Source organism: Mus pahari, chromosome 5, assembly GCF_900095145.1.
Source record: "Mus pahari chromosome 5, PAHARI_EIJ_v1.1, whole genome shotgun sequence".
Lineage (NCBI taxonomy): Eukaryota > Metazoa > Chordata > Mammalia > Rodentia > Muridae > Mus > Mus pahari.
The window spans coordinates 108,580,476-108,600,417 of NC_034594.1; the positions used below are offsets into that span (position 1 = coordinate 108,580,476).

At 53.9% G+C, this 19,942-nt stretch overlaps 1 protein-coding gene across 3 annotated transcripts in view; it reads right to left on the reverse strand.

Moving 5' to 3' along the window:
• The window catches only part of Ppfia4 (PTPRF interacting protein alpha 4), a 45,555-nt gene that overhangs the window by 18,915 nt on the left and 6,698 nt on the right, over window positions 1-19,942 (reverse strand). For 2 of the 3 annotated variants that reach the window (XR_003843875.1, XM_029538653.1), the window contains exons 2-15: window positions 13,937-14,575; window positions 10,766-10,867; window positions 10,290-10,454; window positions 9,961-10,035; window positions 9,636-9,725; window positions 8,915-9,106; window positions 8,486-8,632; window positions 8,192-8,326; window positions 6,516-6,599; window positions 6,100-6,231; window positions 5,083-5,174; window positions 3,136-3,244; window positions 1,486-1,694; window positions 95-335 (exon numbers count right to left, since the gene is read on the reverse strand). Coding sequence is in view for 1 of the 3 variants with exons in the window: in XM_029538653.1 (XP_029394513.1) it covers window positions 95-335; window positions 1,486-1,694; window positions 3,136-3,244; window positions 5,083-5,174; window positions 6,100-6,231; window positions 6,516-6,599; window positions 8,192-8,326; window positions 8,486-8,632; window positions 8,915-9,106; window positions 9,636-9,725; window positions 9,961-10,035; window positions 10,290-10,454; window positions 10,766-10,867; window positions 13,937-14,170 (2,007 nt within the window). In the remaining 2 variants the exon portion in view is untranslated. The remainder of the gene's footprint in view (window positions 1-94; window positions 336-1,485; window positions 1,695-3,135; window positions 3,245-5,082; window positions 5,175-6,099; window positions 6,232-6,515; window positions 6,600-8,191; window positions 8,327-8,485; window positions 8,633-8,914; window positions 9,107-9,635; window positions 9,726-9,960; window positions 10,036-10,289; window positions 10,455-10,765; window positions 10,868-13,936; window positions 14,576-19,942) is intronic. The other variant, XR_003843876.1, reaches the window with a different exon arrangement.

Genomic DNA, 19,942 nt, shown 5'->3' on the forward strand with positions numbered 1-19,942 from the left:
GTGACCCAGCGTGTCATGTCACAGGCAAAAGATGCCAGAATGGCATCCATGGGCCTAGGGGCCGCAGGGCCTCTCAACCACCACCCAGACTCACCAGGGTCATGACCCCCATTCGGTCCAGATCCTGGGCAGCGCTTCGGGAAGTGAGCTTGGGTGTGGAGCGGCCACTGAGCGGTGGAGATGCACTGGCCAGGGAAAGGGCGGTCAGAGAGGTGGGGATAGAGCCGCGCTTGCGCAGCTGGGTCAGGTTGAGGGCCTCCATGCTGCCGCTGGTCACACGGGTCTCGATTTCCTCAGCTCGAAGCTCAGTGGACTCCTTCTCCTCCTGGATCATTCTGCTCAGAAAACCAGGGTGCTCCAAGGTACTGCCTTGCACTCAGCACCCTAACACCAAAGGTGGGCAACACCCATAGACACCACCAGGGCTCCCAGGGCTCTTTGGCCAGCCACCTCCCCAGTTTAACAAAAGCTAATTTCTGGAAGGAGGCGTTTGGTCCATGAACTATGACCCATCTCAGCAGGAAACTCTGAGCTGCACTAGCTACAGGAGTGACCTTGAGTGGCCTTTGCTCCCAGGACACGCCACTACTGGCATCCTGTTTGTGCCCAAACGGGGCATTTTGTAAATTCATGCCAGCCTCTAATTAGGTTACCTCTGTTGCACTGAGAATGAGAAACACGGGAGGTGGTGTGTCGTGCCTGAGGGGCACTCAGAGAGAGCTGGGCATATGCATTCACACCCACTGAAGCAAAGAAGCCAACTGTGCTTCAGAGAGGGGCGTGTCCTTACTCGGAGACGACACCTTCCCCACACTGAAGCCATCCAAATGTCTTTTCTCTTGAAAAATCTGCTGGGACAGCAAATGGTAGCTACGGCTACTGGGATACTCTATGGAGGGCCACACTGTGGTCTTGATTACTCAGATTTGGAAGTCTGACGTCAACAGCCGGTCAATTGCACCTCGCTACATGATGGTGCCATGAATAAGCTTGCTAGAGACACAGGATGAAGTAAAGGTTTTGACAACCTTCCCTGTCTCCAGTTCCATTTGATGTGGCCTTAGAGGTTGAGAGGCAATGGCACTGGGGAGCTGCTACCTGTACTTGGGTCCGGGCTCAGCCACTTAGCATGCAACTGTAAGCAAATCACTAACCCCCCCCCCCCCCGACTAACCATCACATAGACAAAGCTCCCACCCTGAGCTGGCTCGTCACGGGCATACTGAATACCAGGAACACAGATAGCTCCATCTTCCCAAGCCCACCCACCTCCCAGCCCAGAGGGGACGGATGACACCTAAAGTCATCTGGAGCCCTGCCCCTCTGGGGTCAATATGAGGCCCGAATCCTTGCCTGGTGCCCACAGCGTGTCCCTGAGTGGCTGTCCTAAGCTGTAAGACGGGACATGAGCCAGTACTTCTCCTGCAGGGCCCCAACCAAAGGGCTCATCCTCCCAGGCGTCTTGCAGCTTCACTCCCACCCCACCTGATCTCCTGGTTGATGGCATCTAGCTGCTCCTGCAGCATCATGGCCAGGGTCTGGGCATCCGAATGGCCACCGGGTGAGATGACATCGACCTGAGTGCCCACCAAGCCCCCAGGCTCATCCTCATCCACATCAGAGATCTCAGGGTCACTGTCAAAGGCAGGCGTGGTGGCACCCAACACCCCTGGCAGTGGCGATGGCTTCCAGTCCTTAGCAAAGGAAAGGAGTGACAGTAAGAACCCTGGATAGGGCTGGTGAGATGGCTCAGTGGGTAAGAGCACCCGACTGTTCTTCCGAGGGTCTGGAGTTCAAATCCCAGCAACCACATGGTGGCTCATAACCATCTGTAACAAGATCTGACACCCTCTTCTGGAGTGTCTGAAGATAGCTACNTTCAAATCCCAGCAACCACATGGTGGCTCATAACCATCTGTAACAAGATCTGACACCCTCTTCTGGAGTGTCTGAAGATAGCTACAGTGTACTTACATATAATAAACAAATAAATCTTTTTAAAAAAAAAGAAATGCATATATTTACATAAAAAAAAGAATCCTGGACAGCTAGGGGCTAGAACCCTGCACCTCCTCCGGACCAGAGAAGGAGGTGACCAGAGAAGGGCTCTGACACCCTCACCCCCCCCACACACACACACACACACAACCGCCCCAGGGTTGCATTTCAGTCTCTGCCTCTTTTGCATGGAGCATCTAAGCGGCTGCTGTGTTCTTATAAACAGTGGAGTAAAGAGTCAGGAGAGGTAGAAAAGAAGAAGCCTTCAGACTGTGACCAGATTCACCTGCATCCCAGCCTACCTGCCTCTCCGCCCAGCTTCCTGCATGCCTGCCTGCCTCTCCGTCTAGCTTCCTGCATGCCTGCCTGCCTCTCCGTCTAGCTTCCTGCATGCCTGCCTGCCTCTCTGCCCAGCTTCCTGCATGCCTGCCTGCCTCTCGGCCTAGCTTCCTGCATGCCTGCCCCACACACCAAGCTCAGATTAGGGGTTCCTCAGCCTTCCAAGCACGCTAACCCCCACACCAAGCTCAGATTAGGGGTTCCTCAAAAGTGAAGATGACTCTTTCCCCATCCAATGAGGTGTTCTCTCTGGGCCCCAGAGCAAATGAGGACTGGCAATTGGCAGACAGCTGGCCCTCTTCTGCCCCTTCTCTTTCCCTGCCCCCCACCCCATCTTCATGGACAAGAGTATAAACTCCCAGCTGCTTCTCAGGTGCCATTGCCTGGGGGCCAGTTAATCTGCCATTTCTTCCTCCTCGACACTATAAGCCACGCTTTAGTTCCAGGAAGCTCATTAATTCCATTTTACCCTTCCAGCCCTGTCTCTGGCCACCAGAAATGAATGGTGCACACCCAGGCACACGCTCAGAGGCTGTAGTGGGGCCTCAGGGACCACTGACCGCCTTCCACTCCCCTACCTTTTGCCCACTAGGAGGCTGAGGTAAGGGGGGGGGGGGTTACAGCTGTTGCAGCTGACAAGAGTCCCAACCCCAAGGCTGCAGCTGTCACTGACAGGGGAGAAGGCTGGGCGAGGCTTTGCACCACACGCCAGTCGTCTGTAACTGGAGCCAGACACATGGCTGAACTGACCCCACATTCCCCAGGGAGACCCTCCACGCATGTCCCTCCACCCCTTACCTTGGCAGATTCATCCCTCAGCGCCGAATAGCGTCGATGCAGACCTGGGGGCGCGTGTGTGGCTGTACTCAGTGAGAACCTCACATCTGCTGCGCTGCCCACATGTGACCTTGAGTGGCAGGAGGGAAAGACAGGCCCTGAAGACTGACAGCCCCAGCCTACACTCACAGGGCCCAACGACTGGGGAGTGGCCAGTTTGGAGAGAAGCAGTCTGGGATACAGCTGTCTCAAACATCAGAAGAGCTGCCACAGAGGCACGAGGCTCCACTTAAGCCCTGGTACTCGGGGGGCTCAAATGGACCCAGGGGAGGATGCTGTAGGGAGTGGTGGTCCATTCTGCGTGAGCAGGGTCTACTCCTGACAAGAAGTGTTAGGATGCTTTGAAAACGTTGAGCCCCCTGTCAGAGAGGCATTCAAGTGGAAGGCCTTGGGCTTTAGCGATCGCAGCCATGCAGGAGGGTTCCTGGCCCAGGGGACAAAGATGAATCTAAAGACAGGAGCTCTAAGGGCCGTTCAAGCCTGGAGGTCTTTGCACCTTGGTCTTCTCTCTAGCCGCTCTCTGCAGGTTTCCTGATAACCTGAACTGAACACCTGGCTCAGATTCACCCAGGCGTGTCCTCCACATCACTAGGACGCTTTGGAGACCCCCAAAGCTAAAGCACAGAAAACTTAGAGAGTCCACTCTGGCTGCCCAACACGTCTGTCTCAAGTGCAAGACCTTAGGGCACCTGGGACAATGTCTGGTATTGAGAAGCCTCCTCTGGGATACTTCCACAACGGCTACTCAGCTAGAAGTCTTGATGGAGCCTAATACAGATAGGCAAAGGAGCCCACAATCTATACCATGTACCCGGGAAGAGGGCGCTCCAACCTAGCTTCCCCACCTCAGTTCTGTGACTCAACATGTGAGGCCAAGAGTTCCCAGCCAGCAAGGGAAGCAAGCAGCAGCAAAGGGCTTTGGTGTGCTCTGGGTCAGTTCTCATTCGCTGAGAGCTTGTTCCTTCCGGTCAACCAATGGGGAAGGAGAGATCACAATGGTCCCTGCCACCCCCTCTTCACCCCCTCCCTATACAAGAGTGTAATTCCTAGTCAGCTTGAAGATGAGACGTGCATGTCTACCACCTCAGAGCTCCAGAGGCCTCTCACCTCCAGCTCAGCATCCTTTGCTCTCACGCAAGCACCGCCTTTGCACACATACGTGTGTGTTTCCTGTAACCACCTTCCTAACAAGAGTCCCATGGCCATGCCCATGTCCCTGGTGCAGCAAGAACACCGATTGAAGGGATCAGCACGTCTCAGAGACAACAAGGAGTCGAGAACCCTCGGCAGTAGCATCCAGCCATCTTCCTCCTCACCCTGCCTCAACACTCTGAGAACTGAGTTCAGTGCCAACTGCTTCACAAAGTATGGCGACAAGCGCCACTGGCCCTGTCTTACAGTGCTTTCAGGAAAGGGATATGGAGGCCACAGGGGAAGCATGGCTTCTCCACTTCCGACAGGAGGAGGGCTGCTGTCTTGTCTCACTTTCCCTGAAATCTCTCTGTCCGCTGGCTCCTACTTGAACTTGGGGGGTCCTTGGCACTCACAAGGACTTCAGTGAGTGGTGAACTCTACAGAGGGTCTTGCGGGATAACAGAGAGCGTGTAACTCAGTGGACCCTTCAAGGGCATGCCCAATGGCAAGGATCTAGGAAGCGTGGCCTCCTCCCACAGCAGAGAAGAACCACTATTGATTCCTAGCCTCTCGGCACCCCCTAGAGGATGTACACTCCCTTCCTAAGTGCCCAGATGAACTGAAGGACTGGCCAAGCTCACTGAGCTCCAGTGTCCCCTCCTGATGGGACAGAAGACCCTGGGGTCCCGGGTAGTGTTTTGGTGAGGGAGTCTCCTTTCTTCAGATCCACTCAGGACCATAACCCAGCATGCACTGAGTCCCACACACTAGTACCTGGAGTGGATGCCATCCACAAACGGCCCCCCTCGACCCTTCAGCTGGTCCACCTCTTGGCGAAGTTTCTCAATTTCTTCAGACAGACGGCCCTGTGCCAGGCAGACCCAGGGTGGGATGGGGCAGAGAGGGGAGAGTGGAAGTCAGAGAGGGGCAAAGAGGAGAACAGAGTTGGGCAAAGGAGAAGGAACATACTTCAAAGTCCAAAGCCAAGGGCCCCAAGCTAGGGCCGTGGATGACACCAAGGAAGAGGTGTGACGGGAAAATGAGCAGAAGATTGACAGAGGGGCCAGGCCAGAAACCGACCCTGCCTAGAGAAGAGCCCTGCAGGCCAGTTGGCGCCTCACCACCAGACAAATGCAAGGCAAATGAAGCCGGGCGGTAGAAAGGACCAGGTCTTCGCTATTCCCAGCACGCAGGACTCTTTCCTCAAGTTAGAGCTCCCACCAGATCCTTCAGTGGGCCCAGAGTCTGAGCTAACCCTATGGCCTATGTCCATGGCTCTGCTCTTCTGGCCTCTGTAGGGATACAGCATATACACAGTCTATAGTGACTGTGTCAGGCCAGCGATGGCATAGTGTGCACGTGAACTAAGAGAGGCTAGCACAGAGCAGCTTCAGGAACACCAGGCGCTGTGCCCGGGGCCCTCCGACATGAGCAGGGCTAGCCAGCTGCTGGGTACCTGTAGCTCCTCTATGTGACACCAGGAGTTCTCCAACTCCTGGGTCAGCGTTTTCTGAGAGCAGCTGTGAGCCAGGGGTTCTGTGATCTCGAAGTGACCCCGATCTCAGGTGTCTTCTTCCAGCCCTACCTCTCCAGGCCAGCACAGTCCTCCCTGGCCAGGGATGTTCCTTCCTTTCCTGGTTGTGGCTCAGGTGGCTTTACCAATGTGCTTTTCTTTATATATGCCCTTCCCCCCACCACCACACATACTAACTCCTCACAATGCCACTCCTCCAGTCTACTGGGCTCCACCCATGCCCACCCTGCCCACTCTGCCCACCCCAGCTTCCTCACCTTCTCCTCCAGGGCTGCCATTCGCTCCTTGAGGTGGAGCTGCAGGCGTTCGTTGGACTCACTAAGCAACCGGTCCACGGTGTCTGACAGCCGCTTGTTGTGGTCTTCGTTCATCTTCTCCCGCTGGCGCACCTGCACAACCCACCCTTCTTGGATTAGGCCTTGTTACTGCCCTCTTTCCAGAACCATCCATTTCCACCGGGGTTCTGTGCCTCTCTCTTGTCCACCCGTCTGTCCTCTGGGACGTTTCTCTCCAGCTCTTCCAACCAGCTCCTCCCTGTCTGCGAGCCTCTTCCTGCCCCCATGCAAGCTCTGTCCCTGGCCTGGCCTTCCCTCTGGGCACCCCCCATGGACCATCCTGTATGCCTGCCCTAGGAGGCAGAAAGGAGGCCAAGTTGGCTAACTGGGGCCCTCACCCTTGCCAGCTCCTGGTTCTTCTCCTCCAGCTGCCCTTCCAGCTGCCGCAGATGTTCCTCAATGTTGCCATGACGTTCCTCCGCCTAGGTACAGGGACAGTCAGCCACCTTGGAGATCTTTGTTCCCTATGCTCAGGCCCCATATGCCACAAACCCTGGTGTCCAGGTGGTCTTGGGGATGAGGGCCTCGGGATCAGAAACCCAGCTTTCTCCCGTCATCTTGGATGGAGCAGAACTGTTACTACCCTTTCCCTCTCCTTCCTGCCCAGGGCTAACCTTAAAGTGTATGCCCATTGGACCCTCACAAGGACTAAAGGGGATAATCCACAGTAAATGTCCAAGTGCAGTAAGCATGCCAGAATGCTAGCCTCCCTGTGGCTATTACCTCTACTACTAAACCAGCTAGCCATTCCTGGCCATTATCTCCAGACATGGAGACCCTGTTGTATCTGTACCCAGAACATTACATCCCTTACTGTCAGGAAACCCTTTCTTTAAGTCCTCCTGTTATGACCCACTTGAACACATCAATCACTTGAGCCCATCCCTTCCAGTCAGATTTTGCTCAGCATCCCACACACACAACATCCTCTACTGTAACTTAAATCTCGGGCCTCATTCTAGGTCTACCAGGGCCATCGCGGCTACCCTGGCGGCTCCACCATCATAGAAGTAAGGAAACTGAGGTGCGGTTAGAGAGAGGCTCAGGTCACAGAGCCAGTCAGTGGCCGAAGCAGATATGGCCCTGGTCTTCAGAGGCACGGTTGGGCTGTAAATTTAGTCCTTGGAGGACCCATCTGCCACACTGGAAGTCTGTAAACGTCGGGCTCTGGGTCAAGCGCTCATGCGACAGTAGTTCCTTTTACCCCAGGGTGTAGGGAGAGCTATGGTGATCACAATTTGTACCCCCACACAAAGTTTCCCATCATAATGACGAGATTAATCTCTGGTTAAGCTGTCACATGTCTAGGTGCATGCACTTCCTCCTCTCTTCCAGGGTCTACTGGTGTCTGGCCTGCACGCCACTCAGGAGTTATTACTGCAGTTACCTCTCCGTTAGGTAAACTTACATCCACCTTTATTTCATTCTAAAGCTGCATCCTTCAAGCAACCAGGGATGCTCTCCAGGACTAGAGTGCTTCAGTTGAGTAAAAAGATATGCTCAGCCTAAAACTCTACCTGCTCCTGCTTTGATGATATACTCCCCTGAATCCTACAGCCTCAAACAAAAAGAAGTATCAGCTGGAATGGCCCAGACGATGATAAAAGTATCCTGTGTCCCTGAAGCGGCTTCTCCTTAAGGGACTCTGCCTTAAGCCTGGAGTGGTGGCCCATGCCTTTAATCCTAGAACTCAGGAAGCAAAGGCAGGCGGATCTCTTGAGTTCAAGGCCAGCCTGGTCTACAGAGTGAGTTCCAGGACAGAGAGCCGGCTACACAGAGAAATTCTGTCTCAAAAAAATCAAACCAAACCAAACCAAAACAAAACAAAACAAAAAGTAATGAAGGCCAACATTACCTTCCCAAGTGAGAGACTGAAGGACTCAAGGTACTGTGCTGAATGCTATCTCACTGTGGGGAGTAACTCCCTGGCCCCCAGCCTGCTGTGCCTCCCTGGCTCCAAAAGAGCCTAGGACACAGGAGATGATAGAAGATCTCAGGCCCCTGGCCCACTTGCCTTGGTGAGGGCTGCGATTCTCTGAGACAGCTCTGCCTCCACCTCGGGCAGAGTCTCTGCCTTGCGCATGGTCTGCTGCAGCTTCTGCTCTGCCACTTCTAGCAGCTCCTGCAGATGCCGGGCTTTCTCCTCGCACTAGCAGTACAAAGAAGAGAGCAAGTCAAGATGGAGCACTAGGTCCCCATCTCCACAGTCTTGGCTCTTTCCTGTGGCCACCAAAGACTAGTTTCCACATTGTCATCGGGACCCCTAGAGTCTGGTTCAATGTCACCCCGCTCCATCTAGCCGCGTTACCTGGCGGTGCAGGGATTCCTTGTTGGCCAGCTCATTCTCCAGTTTGTCATTGAGGTCATGGATGGATGTGGCCTCTCGTTGAGCAGCCAAGTAGCGCTTTTCCAGTGTGGTGATTCGCTCTTCCATGTCCTCCTTCTGAGCCAGAGCCTGGGCGGAGCAGAGCAGGGAGGAAAGGTCACCAGCCTTTCCCTGCCCTTCTCACGGCTGCCCCTCCCACTAACACCTGATGCGCTTGCCCAGAAAGGCCTACGCTCTGCGCTCCCCTTGTCAGTGTCTGGCCTTGACCCAATCCTCCCATCTCCCGCGTCACACTGGACCCTGCCAAGGGTTGTGTCTTACCCTCCCCGGCTGGACACCTGTTCACAACCTCCCAAGGGCCAACGCCCGTAGCTGGCAAGACGCAGTTGCCTAGCACAGGCCTGGGCCTACCTCTCGGAGGTCCCGCTGATGCTTGCTGCTCAGCTCCTCTGACTTGATGAGGTCTCGGCGGGCCGTGCCCAGGTCCTCTTCAAGCTCAGTCACGGTGGCACTCAAGGTGACCAGCCGCTCACGGGCCTGGCTCAACTCATAGTTTTGCTTCTCCAAGAGTCCTTGCAGCTCTTCCACCCGGCCAGTGTCATCCTCCAGGGACAGTGAACCATCAGCCAAGGAGCCAGAGATGCCCGTACCCCACCCTGCTCCATCCCAGGGAGGCTGGGAGGAAGGAACCCACGCACACAGCTCATAGCTCTACCTCACATTAGAGCTCAGGACCAATGAGCCTAGTAGCTCACTCCTGATAATGGCCAAATACCCATGGTCTCTTGTGTATCGTGTATCTTTAAAAACAAACAAAAAACATGTTTCTAGTTTTCCTTCTAGCTGCACCTCCTGTATCCCAGGAAGGGGCAGATAAAGGTCAGAAAGGCTCAGAGACCAGAGGAAGCTCGCCCACAGGAAATGTGTGCACAGGCCTATCATGTGCAGTAGCACAAAACTGAAAACCTAGAGATTCCCTTGCCGGGGAGTGAGGAGGGGAAAGAGGAATGGGAGGGGGAGAGACTGCCCCAAACTTAATTAAAGCCATAGCCAGCTGAGCCTAGGCAGGCGGGACCTCCCACTCCTGACCTGTGGAATACAGGCTCCTGTCAAACAGTTCCCCATTACCCACTTTCCACAGGCGTTTTGGTCCCAGATCCACGGTCCCTTCCTCTTCTGCCACTCCATCCCGAATTCCTGCCCCCTGCTGCAGGGCAGATACCTATAAGACACAACCCCAAGACACCAAAAAAAAAAAAAAAAAATATATATATATATATATATATATATATATATATATATATATTGCTTTTAATATTTATATATTAAAAACAATGAGTCTCTGAAAAACACCCTTCAGCTTCCTGTCCCCAACCACAGCAGGCGGATATCTGACAAGGAACACAGTGTGACAAAGAGTTACTGGCTGGCTTTCTCAGAGGGACAGTGCAGCCTACCTGCTGGTGTGCTCCTGCCAACTGCTCCTCCAAGGTAGTCACACGCTCTAGAGCTGCCCGGAGCCGCTCTCGCACCTGCCCAGGGTAAGGAGAGATGTGGGGAAGAAAGCTATCCCACAGAACTCAGGCTGGGGCAGCGCAGGCTTGGTCTGCCACATGGGAGAATGTGAAGGGCCTGTGGAGAGGCAACGGCCCAGCAGGGAACCTAGTACAATTGGCAACCAGGCCAATGGCAGGAGGGGGTCCTGCAGCTGGAAGACAGGTTCCCCAGGGAAGAGGGCAGGAGACTCAGGGAGGCCTGGATGGGAAAGGGTGCGGCAGGTGGGTACCTTCTCGTCCAGGGCCTTGTGGTGCTCAAATAGTGACTTGAGGGCCTTCAGCACCTCCACCTCGCTGGAGACACCTGAAGGTGACTGGGCCTGCCGTTTTACCACTGTCATCCGCAATGACCGCTCATGGCGGGACACGAGGCATTCCAGATGTTCTAGAAGCAGCTGGCAGAGAGCAGGGGAGGAAAGGAGAGAGGGTCATGGGCATGTGCCCCAAGGGCTACAAAGCAGGGCCCACAAGATCACCAAGCACCATGTCCATAAACAACTGACCCAGAGTAGTTACCCTGGCCTCTTTCCCAGAACTTCAACCCTGCTGTGACCCAGGAACCACAAGCAAGAACCCAGTGCTGGGGACTAGGTGTCCTGTCTGCCCGTAACCCCAGGATGGGAGGCAGAACCTGCTCAGCCAAGCTGCCGCCTGCGGCTGTGGCAGGGTGCGCGTGCGCGTGCGCACCAGGCTACCCATTACTTACCCTTGTGTTATTCCGCTCTGCTTTCAGCTCAGATATCTCTTCCTCCCGCTCCAGAAGCTGCTCCCGACACATGCTTAGCTCCCGAGTTAAAGTGGCAAATTCCTGAAAGCCCCCCAGAAGCCCTCAGTGCTTGGGATTCACCTCCAGCTGGTGCCCTGCATACCCCAATTCATGGGAGGCTTCTCTTATTCACCCTCTTATCTGCCCACCTCCCTCACATCCCAGCCTGGCCCCCTTGCAGTGCAGGAAGCCTGCAGCTAGTGGGAGCTACTGGAGGTGAAGAACACACTAGGATTCCAAGGAACAGGCCTGCTTACAGAAACTGGTTAAGTCTGCCTTGCAAGGCCTGCCTCTCCAGTCACCAGTGACTAGACTACTCTCACCCTCTAGAAGGGGGCTACAAATCTCATGTGTGCATGATTGCCAGGAAGCTTTCTTCCATCACCACACACACACACACACACACACACACACACACACACACACACACACGGGCTTTGCAAGCTGCAGATAGCTAATACAACAAATAGGTTGAAAGACCCACCTACATGAGAGCGGAAGGACACAGCGCTTTGGTGCCCGCCCTGGCTTCTGGGATACAGCTCAGCACCTAATGGCATATACTGACTGTCCCTTCCGAGGGGAAACTCCCCCACACTGCCATGTAGAGGTCTTCCCAAGCCCCGCTCTACTATCGGGACAAGTGACTAGGGAAGAGTGCTCGCCCTTGAAGTTGCAGGCCCATCACATTCCACCAGCCTGATGACATCACACGGTCCCCAAAACCATTCTCAGATGGGTGAGTGACTGCATCCTGTGACCATGAAGTCTACGCAGACTACAGAGGCTGGGGCCTCGCCCCTCTGCCGTGGCCCCCTGTAAATACCAAGAATTCATAACCACAGGCGGCACTGTCACTGCAGACCAGGCAAAGGGGATGGAAGAGTTATGGGGAATGGCAGGGGACCAGAGAGCCAGAGGGGGAGAAACCGAGGGTTTGTCACCCTAGTCCTGATTACTCCCTTTCTAGGTAGGTCTGCAGCCAAAGTGAAGAAGAGCTCAGTATTTCATTATCCGGAAGCTGAGGCCTGAGCCCGATGCTGCTTTACTACCAGCTTGCACACATATACCTATACGGGGACACACACACCTCCCCTAGAGAAAGGACTTGAAGGGGCGCCAACACCTCACAATACCATCCATCCCTAATGGGCTCTCTCTAACGCTCTCCTCTCCTCTGGCCCCACGCTGGGCAGCTGCCCTGTCTCCCTACCCAGCATGCTATGCCCTCCCTCTCCAGCTCTAACTCATGTGACAGCCTGCTGCCAGGAGAACCCCCCCAAAGGACAAGCCTGTCCACAAAGTTAAGGACAAACTCGTAGTTTCCAGACCTTTCTCTCGTGGCTTTTTTCTGAGTACCCCAAGACCTTGATCACCTTGGTGGCTTACTGCTTCCAAACATCAGCAAACCATCTAAGGAGCGCGCCTTCACAGGGCAAGACTGCCCCCCCTTACACAGCCTCTATCACCCCCTGATGAGGTCACAGTCCACTTCCAAAGAGGCCATCTCCAAAGGGTTTGGCTTCCTCAGGGGCTTTCCAGACTTGGGAATGGAAGTATTCCTCCCTGAAGACCATCAGACCCTTGCCAGTCACTGTCTCCCCCCAATGAAGCTTTGAATATAAAACTTTGAGAAGACCAGAAATCAAATCTCAGCTCTTCCAGTCAGCTATGTGACCTCGCATATATTACCCAGTGCTTGTGATGGGCAAGGAAGACAGGGCCCAAGCCTCCTCTCCACCAGAGTCCATATTCTTTTTTTTTTTTAACTTTTTTTTTTAAGACTTATTTATTTATTATATGTAAGTACACTGTAGCTGTCTTCAGATACTCCAGAAGAGGGAGTCAGATCTTGTTACGGATGGTTATGAGCCACCATGTGGTTGCTGGGATTTGAACTCCGGACCTTTGGAAGAACAGTCGGGTGCTCTTACCCACTGAGCCATCTCACCAGCCCCAGAGTCCATATTCTTAAGACATCCATCACCACAAGACTCTAGGCCACTGGACTGAAGCTCACCACTCCAGGCCCAGCCCTGGCTCTCCCTAGATTTGGACCTGCAGCCAAGGCTTGGGTTATTTGACTTCTCTGGGCTGCTTCTCCCAACCCAAGCAGTACCCCCCACTGGCTCAGGGTGGTCCTGCAGTGCCTGCAAACCTATTTCTCTCCTGGGAGGAGGTGGAAAAGGCAGGCTGGCCGAGTAGGCTCTGTACTCTACGTACAGACAGACAAACTCCAGCCTCCCTGCACTTGGTGACCTGGCAGACCACACCTCCTCAGAGAAGCTGTAGAATAACTTGGGTTCCCGTCCCTGTCTCTAGCCTCTAACCACACATCCCCATCCCCATAATATCTACTGGTATAAGTATACAGGGTACTGGTATAAGTGGGTACTCAGATTTCCAGAGCCCATGTGTTAAAGAGGAAATAAAGTAGAGAACAGACACTGTCTTAGGGGAGGGGGAGGGGTACACAGCCCTCCGGCTGCTATTTACCACCTGAAGGGCAATATGCAGTGACTGATTCCCCCTAAGCATCCATTTCACCGCTGACAGACAGGGTGATGGTCCTAACTGGGAATCTGCTGAGATAATGGATAAAGAAAACCTAGCCCACAGAACGTACACAATAAATAAAAGGTAACTACGTTTTAGCTGCTGGAGGTGTTGAGGGCCATGAAATGGCACGCCAAAACACCTGGCTCTGAGGTTCAGCTCAGCCTATGATTTATCTGTGTAAGGTCTCTTATCTTCATCTTGGCGTAGGGAAACTGGAAACGAAGAATGATCTCTACTTCTCCCAACTCTACTTTCCTTGATTCCCCTTCCTGTCAACTCAGTTAGAAAGGAGGTTTCTTTCCAGTCTAGGGCGCCACCTACTGGTAGTCTGGCCTCCCTACTGTTGGCAATCATAGCTGGATTTTCTTCTCTGCATTCGCTTCTCCAGGTGAAGCCAATCCAGACAGCTGCACTTAGGAGGGAAATGGCTCACATAGGAACATGAAGGCCAAATACTCTGCGAACTCCAATACTCGATGTGCAAAGAGATGCAGCGACTGAAGGGCCAAAGGCGACAACATCAAAGGAGCCGGGGAAAGTCTAGGACCTTACCTGGGGAAGGGCAGAGTTCAGGTGGCGCTGGAGCTGGTCTCGCTCGTGAAGGGCATCCTGGAGCCGGCTCTGTGTGGCTACTAAAGTTTCCTGACTCTCCCGAAGGGACTCCAGCAACTTCTCTCGCTCATCCAGCATGTTCACCATCAGCTGCTCAAAGTTGGCCTCAGCATCGGCACCGTGGGGGGGCCCCAGGGGGTCCCCCTCATTGATTGTGGGCATCACCTCACACATGATGGGAATGGAGAGAGCCTTCTCAGCGTCGGGTCAGGGGGTGGGAGGGAGCTCACGGGGTTGGCACCTGCAGAAGGACCCAGGGCGTGGGTCTCAGGACAGGCAGTGCCAGGCAAGTGGACAGTTGGGTAGGGGCTTCTCCCATGACATCAGTTGCTCTTGCTCTGAAAGGAGCCTCGGGCCTGCAGTGTCCCTGTGGAATGGAGCCAGAAGGTCTGGCTTAACCTTTCAGGGTTGGGGCTGGGTGCCCTGTGTCCCCACGCAAGCGGGAGGCATCGGTGTGTGGCCATGACAGGCTGGGCGAACAGGGCTGGAAGGCAGCCCTTGTCTTAGACTGAGCACCAGAGCTTGGCAGAATCCCAGCTGGGTCTAGCAACACCCATGGTTTCTGGAGGGCGGTGTGGTCTGTGGGAGAAGAGAGTGCCATGAGGACCAGCTGAAGAGAGCAGGGCATCGGGGGAGGAGCAAAGGAGGCGGGCCCTGAACCAGAGTGGGAGAGGATGGGGGGGGGTTGGCACATGCCCTTCTCGGGGCTTACTCATGTTGGTGGCACCTTGTTAGTTTTCCCACGGAATGCACACGCCTCCTGCCTAGCCTCTGTGCCTGCAGCCCCTGCCCCCCACCCCCTGCAGCTGTCAGAAGTGCAGCCACAGTGGTTCCCCACCCACGTGGCTTGCTGGCCAAATATAGAAATGATTCAGTCAGCGGTAGGGGAGCAGCCGGCAGGCTGCCCAGAGTCCTCCTGAGACCTGAAGGTGGAAGGGGAGGAAATGGGGTATCTCACCCCCCTCCCCCCAGTAGCCTCCTCTCCCACATTCAAGCAAAGGTAGGCACAGAAGGGGTTAAAAGGCTTAGTGGATGGAAGACACCCTCCCCCAGAGGCTGGACCCCCATAACATGGCTGAGGTCTTAGCAAGGCACAGGCTGGGCAGTGGGGCAGGCAGAGCCCTGACCTGCTAGGATGCCCATAAGTCAGGGATGAGGCTGGCTTGTCATTTCCCACTTCTGAAGTCGGCTGAGGAGAATACACACAGACCAGTATGTCCGCAGCCTCCACCTCTTTGTTGGAGACTGGATGACAAAGACTCCCCATGTCCTTATGGGAATGGGAATGGAAAAGGATGCTTCCAGAGGGAGACCTTGTGTGAGGCAGTTTACTCATGGGTGGCAATCTGCTCTCTTGGTCTAGGTAATTACCCACTGCTGGTGCTACCAAAAGTCACCAGCCAGGCCATGACCATTTATATGCACAGCCCAGGGGCCCAGAGGTCACAGCACAGGAAGGCCAGACATGGAAGTTAGGATACAGCTGCGAAGTTCTCTGGCCACCATCAGTTTTCCACCTCCCTGGCCAGGGCTAGGCCACTGGCTTCATCGGCCCTCAAAGGGAATGTCCTCAGGCCATCCACTGGAGAACTCCAAAACTGCAGGAAGGTCCCAATACAATGGCTGCTACTCTGGAGACCATAAGTAATGCTGTCCTTCCCACCTCACCCACCCTGTTTCTCAAGACGTAGGGGCAACCTATGTACACTTCATCAGGTGAAGCAAGCAGCCAAGGAGGGGCAAGAGCCTGTATGAGTGAGAGATCAGATGTGGGCTTCTGGCAGGGCCGAGCTCAACAGAGAAAACCAGTCTGCTGATAAAACGGGCAAAACTGGGGAACAAGTAAGGGAGGAGACAGAAACCGCCAGGAAACCCCAGAACTCACAGCCATACCCAGAGGTGCCACAGCTCAAGCCAGTACCACACACACACACATACACAATCACACACACACACACACACACACACACACCCTCACACACACACCCTCACACACACACACACATACACAATCACACACACACACACACACATACATGTACACACACGTATACACACACACACAAACACACACAAACATACACACACACACACACACAAACACAAACACACACACACACACACACAGAGGGCTGGCAGGTGGCAGACAAGGGAACAAGGAAAGACCTAGGGCAAACACACAGGCTCCCAGACAGAGAAATAGATATGAACATTTCTCGTGGGGATCCTTCCCACCAGCTGAACAATAGTGGAAAGTTGTGGTCAGACAGCCAGCCCATGCTCCCTCCCCACCTCAGAGCAGCTGGGAACACAGGATGGACAGACGGCTACTCCAGTCTGATAAACTGCCCTAGGGGATGCTGACAGCAGTAATATCTCCAAAATGTCTCCCGCCCAGTGTCTCCAAGCCCCTTCATCCTGAGTGGTTGAGAGACCGAAAGGCCCCGGGGCCCCACCTTCCCTCTCCAAACTCATCAACAGTACGCTCACATTCTCTCTGTAGCCCCCACAACCATTTAGGTTTTGGGGGTGTCTGTCTGTCTTTGTTGAAAGCTTGGAAGAGGAGATGAAGCTGAAGTCCCCTTACGTGGAAGCAGTCCTGCAGACAAAAACAGGATGGAGCATGGGGTGTGGCTCAGTGATACAGGGTTTACCTACTATGTGCAAGACACTGGTCTTGATCACTAGAGGGAGGTGGAGGGAGAGAAAGGGAAAGGGGAGAGGGGGTGGGGAGAGAGAGACTATTCTCAGCCCCCTGCAGAATGTCTTCAATGCCAGATCCCCAGGGACCCTGTGGTCTAGCACAAATGAAGAAGTCTAGAACCAGGTCCTAGGAAATCTGGGATGCAGTTCTACCAGAGTCTAGCTGGGTGAGTCTGGGCATGGTACCCTTCATGAAGCCTGTAAGATGGAGGCTGTAAGATGGAGCCTGGTTTTGAGGAGAAAGCACCCCTACCGTGCCTTCATCTTGGAAGGAGAGCCCAGGAGTGGTGTCTGAAAAGCTCCTTTTGTTCTAGGCCATATCTCCAAATGGCAACCCATCTCATCTTCTAAGAACAATGCTAGAGTCTGCAGGTGAGACCGAGATAACTGTGAGCTGCTGGCCATGTGGCCCGGCCCAGCCTTCCCACGTCCTCCTGGCCACTCTGACAACCGAGAAGCTTTGCAGCCAAAAACCTTTCCCCAGCCTCCCTGCAAACCAGGTGCCAGGTGGCAACTCCACTTCCTCTGGTGAGATGGCACATAGAGCTGGCTGGAGATGAGGCCAGAGAAAGGTGCCAGGCAGAAACCCCTAGAGGTCCGTGCAGGACCTCCTACCCACCTCAACCACTACCCGAGTGGGTAAGCAGAAGAAACTTTAGATGGGCGGCCACATGGGGACACCTGGCTTCCCTGGCTCCGGGGCCTGCTTTAAATAGTGCAATTATCATCTCAGCTTAGCAGAAGTTGCAACTCCCAAACTCACAGGTCCTGATTCAGAGGCGAAAGTGCCAGGCCCCGGAGCCAGCATTTGCAAGGGGCTCTGCCAGGAAGGGTGTGGGGCAGACTGTGAACAGCAGAAGGCTCAAGAGTAGGTGGGTGTGAGTGTGTGTTACGGAGGGAGGGCTGCCTGAAAAGTAGGCCTCTGGCTCTATAAACATCAAAGGCAGTCTCTGAGGCATCTCTGGCTTCCCCAAAGTCACCCCCACCCCCTCACCCCCATTTTCCCCTAACAAACAGGAGGGATGGACACTCCAGTCTGATGCTCTCTGGCTGACTATACATTCACACAGGCCTGGCTCCCTACTGCCCGACCAGATGGCAAGCCCCACCACTTGCCCAGCTCAGCAAAGGATACAGGACCCAGCAAAGCTGCTGGAATCTGAGCTCATGCCATGATCTGGGCAAAGATGGAGCATTGGGGTGGGAGCCTCTTTAAAGCTAGCAGAACAAGAAGAGGCTCTTACATACCTTAGACTAAGGGAGAGAGGTCTAAGGAAATGGCGGTGGTGACCCAGAAAGATGAAGATGATGGCCGCCACTATGATGTGTAAGTGCTCCTCCGGTGCCAGAGTGGTGCTTCTTTAATCCCCAAAGTTCCTCACAAGAAAACACTACCCTTCTTGCCATGTCTCAGATATGAGAACCAGGACTCAGGGTAACACAAGCAAGTCCCCCCACAGAGTCACAGTGAAAAGAAAACTCAGGATTCATAGTGAACCTAACACTAAGAGGGGTGTGTTTCAGGGCATCTTGTCTTCCCTGAGAACGCCCCGTCTCACACCCATAGTGGCCTGTGGAGAACCCTTCCTCCACTCATCTCCTCAAGCCTGGGTGGGTGAGTGCCTTCCCACAAAGGTGTTCACTTGTCTCCACGGCCCCACCCACTTCACTGGCTCCTGCCTCAGCTGGCTCCGCCCTCCTCCAGCTCACCTGCACTCCAGTCCACACTTTTCTCTGACTCATGGTATCCTTAGTCCTCCAGTGGTACCCACAAGCATCTGCTCATGCCCTCAGATCGCGCACCATCCTTGCTTGACCACAGCTTCTCCTGCTCCTGGATAGAGGATGATGTCCAGTTCATCACAGGCAAGACCTTTCTGGACCACCTCTTCTAATGTCCCACACGTCACCCATAGAACCTTGTCTGATCCCCTGCCAACAGTGAGGGGTGACCTTTACAGATCTATACTTAGACGTCTCCCGGTCACTGGCCTTCCTTTACATCATCTGTATTGTAGACCCTACAGAAGAACTCCAGGCAGCTTTGGAAGCTCCAACACCAGGACTTCATGCGAAAGAAACTGAACACGTGTGATTCTAGAAGCTTGTACCTAATAAGACTTCAAGAAACTCCAAGGAGGAGACCCTGGCCCAGGATTAGGGTCATTTAACTTGCTCTCTGAAAGCCACAGCCCCTCACTACAACCTGGGGCCACTCCTCTCTTGAAAGGTGGCAGACTCTGGAGAAGGCTGGTCATGTGACCCTGGGAAGGCTTTTGTCCTCTCTTGAGATAGGAGTGATAGCTAGCACACACACACACACACACACACACCACTGTCAGGCATCTGGCAGCGAATTACAAGTCACCACACATGGAGATACAGACACCACTTCCTAGCAATACAAACTCTGTGCCAGCCCAGCATGACAGCTCCTGAAGCCCTCAAGGCTGGGTCAAATACGAAATACTGTCAAAAAAAAAAAAAATCAAAATCTGACTCCTAGAAGCCATGCCCAGAGCATAACATCTTGGATAAGATTTACTAGGGCTAGCAGCCTGCCACAAACCCTTCAGAGGGGTCCGGTTCTCTCTGCACCTTCTATAGAACCAGCAGTGAGATTTTTGCCTCTGCAATTTCGGGTTTCTACGTCTGAGAGAGGAAGGACATAACACCCAACACTTCAGGGAGCTCACAGGTTGTCAAGGGTCTCACAGGAGACAACAGACAAAAGAGGGTTCTGAAAAGATATCAAATATGTTCCAAGTACAAGCAGGCATTCAGCTCCCCTAATGCCTAGCACACTCCACTGGGCACAGGAGGAGGGAGGCCCTGGCTCATCCAACAAGTTCCCCTGGGCCATCGTCACTGAAGTTCAACTTTCCAGTTACTCCCTAAGAAGCCAGCGATGGGTCTCTCCTTCCCAACATACCTCATATCACCTCTGTGAGCGCACAATGGACAGTCCACACTAAATCCTTCTTCACAGTGGAGAGAAGTATTGTGGACAGTCACACCAGGACACTGGTAGAAACCAGGTCTGCCCTTGACACACCTGTCAGTTTAGCTCCTCCTCTGTGACACCCAATTCCAGTGATTAAGACTCCCTAATTCCAAAGGCTATGAACTAGACTTTCTGACATAGTTCCATAGTGTTCTCTCTCTCTCTCTCTCTCTCTCTCTCTCTCTCTCTCTCTCTCTCTCTCCTCCCTCCCCCTCTATTTCTTTCTTTCTTTTTTATTT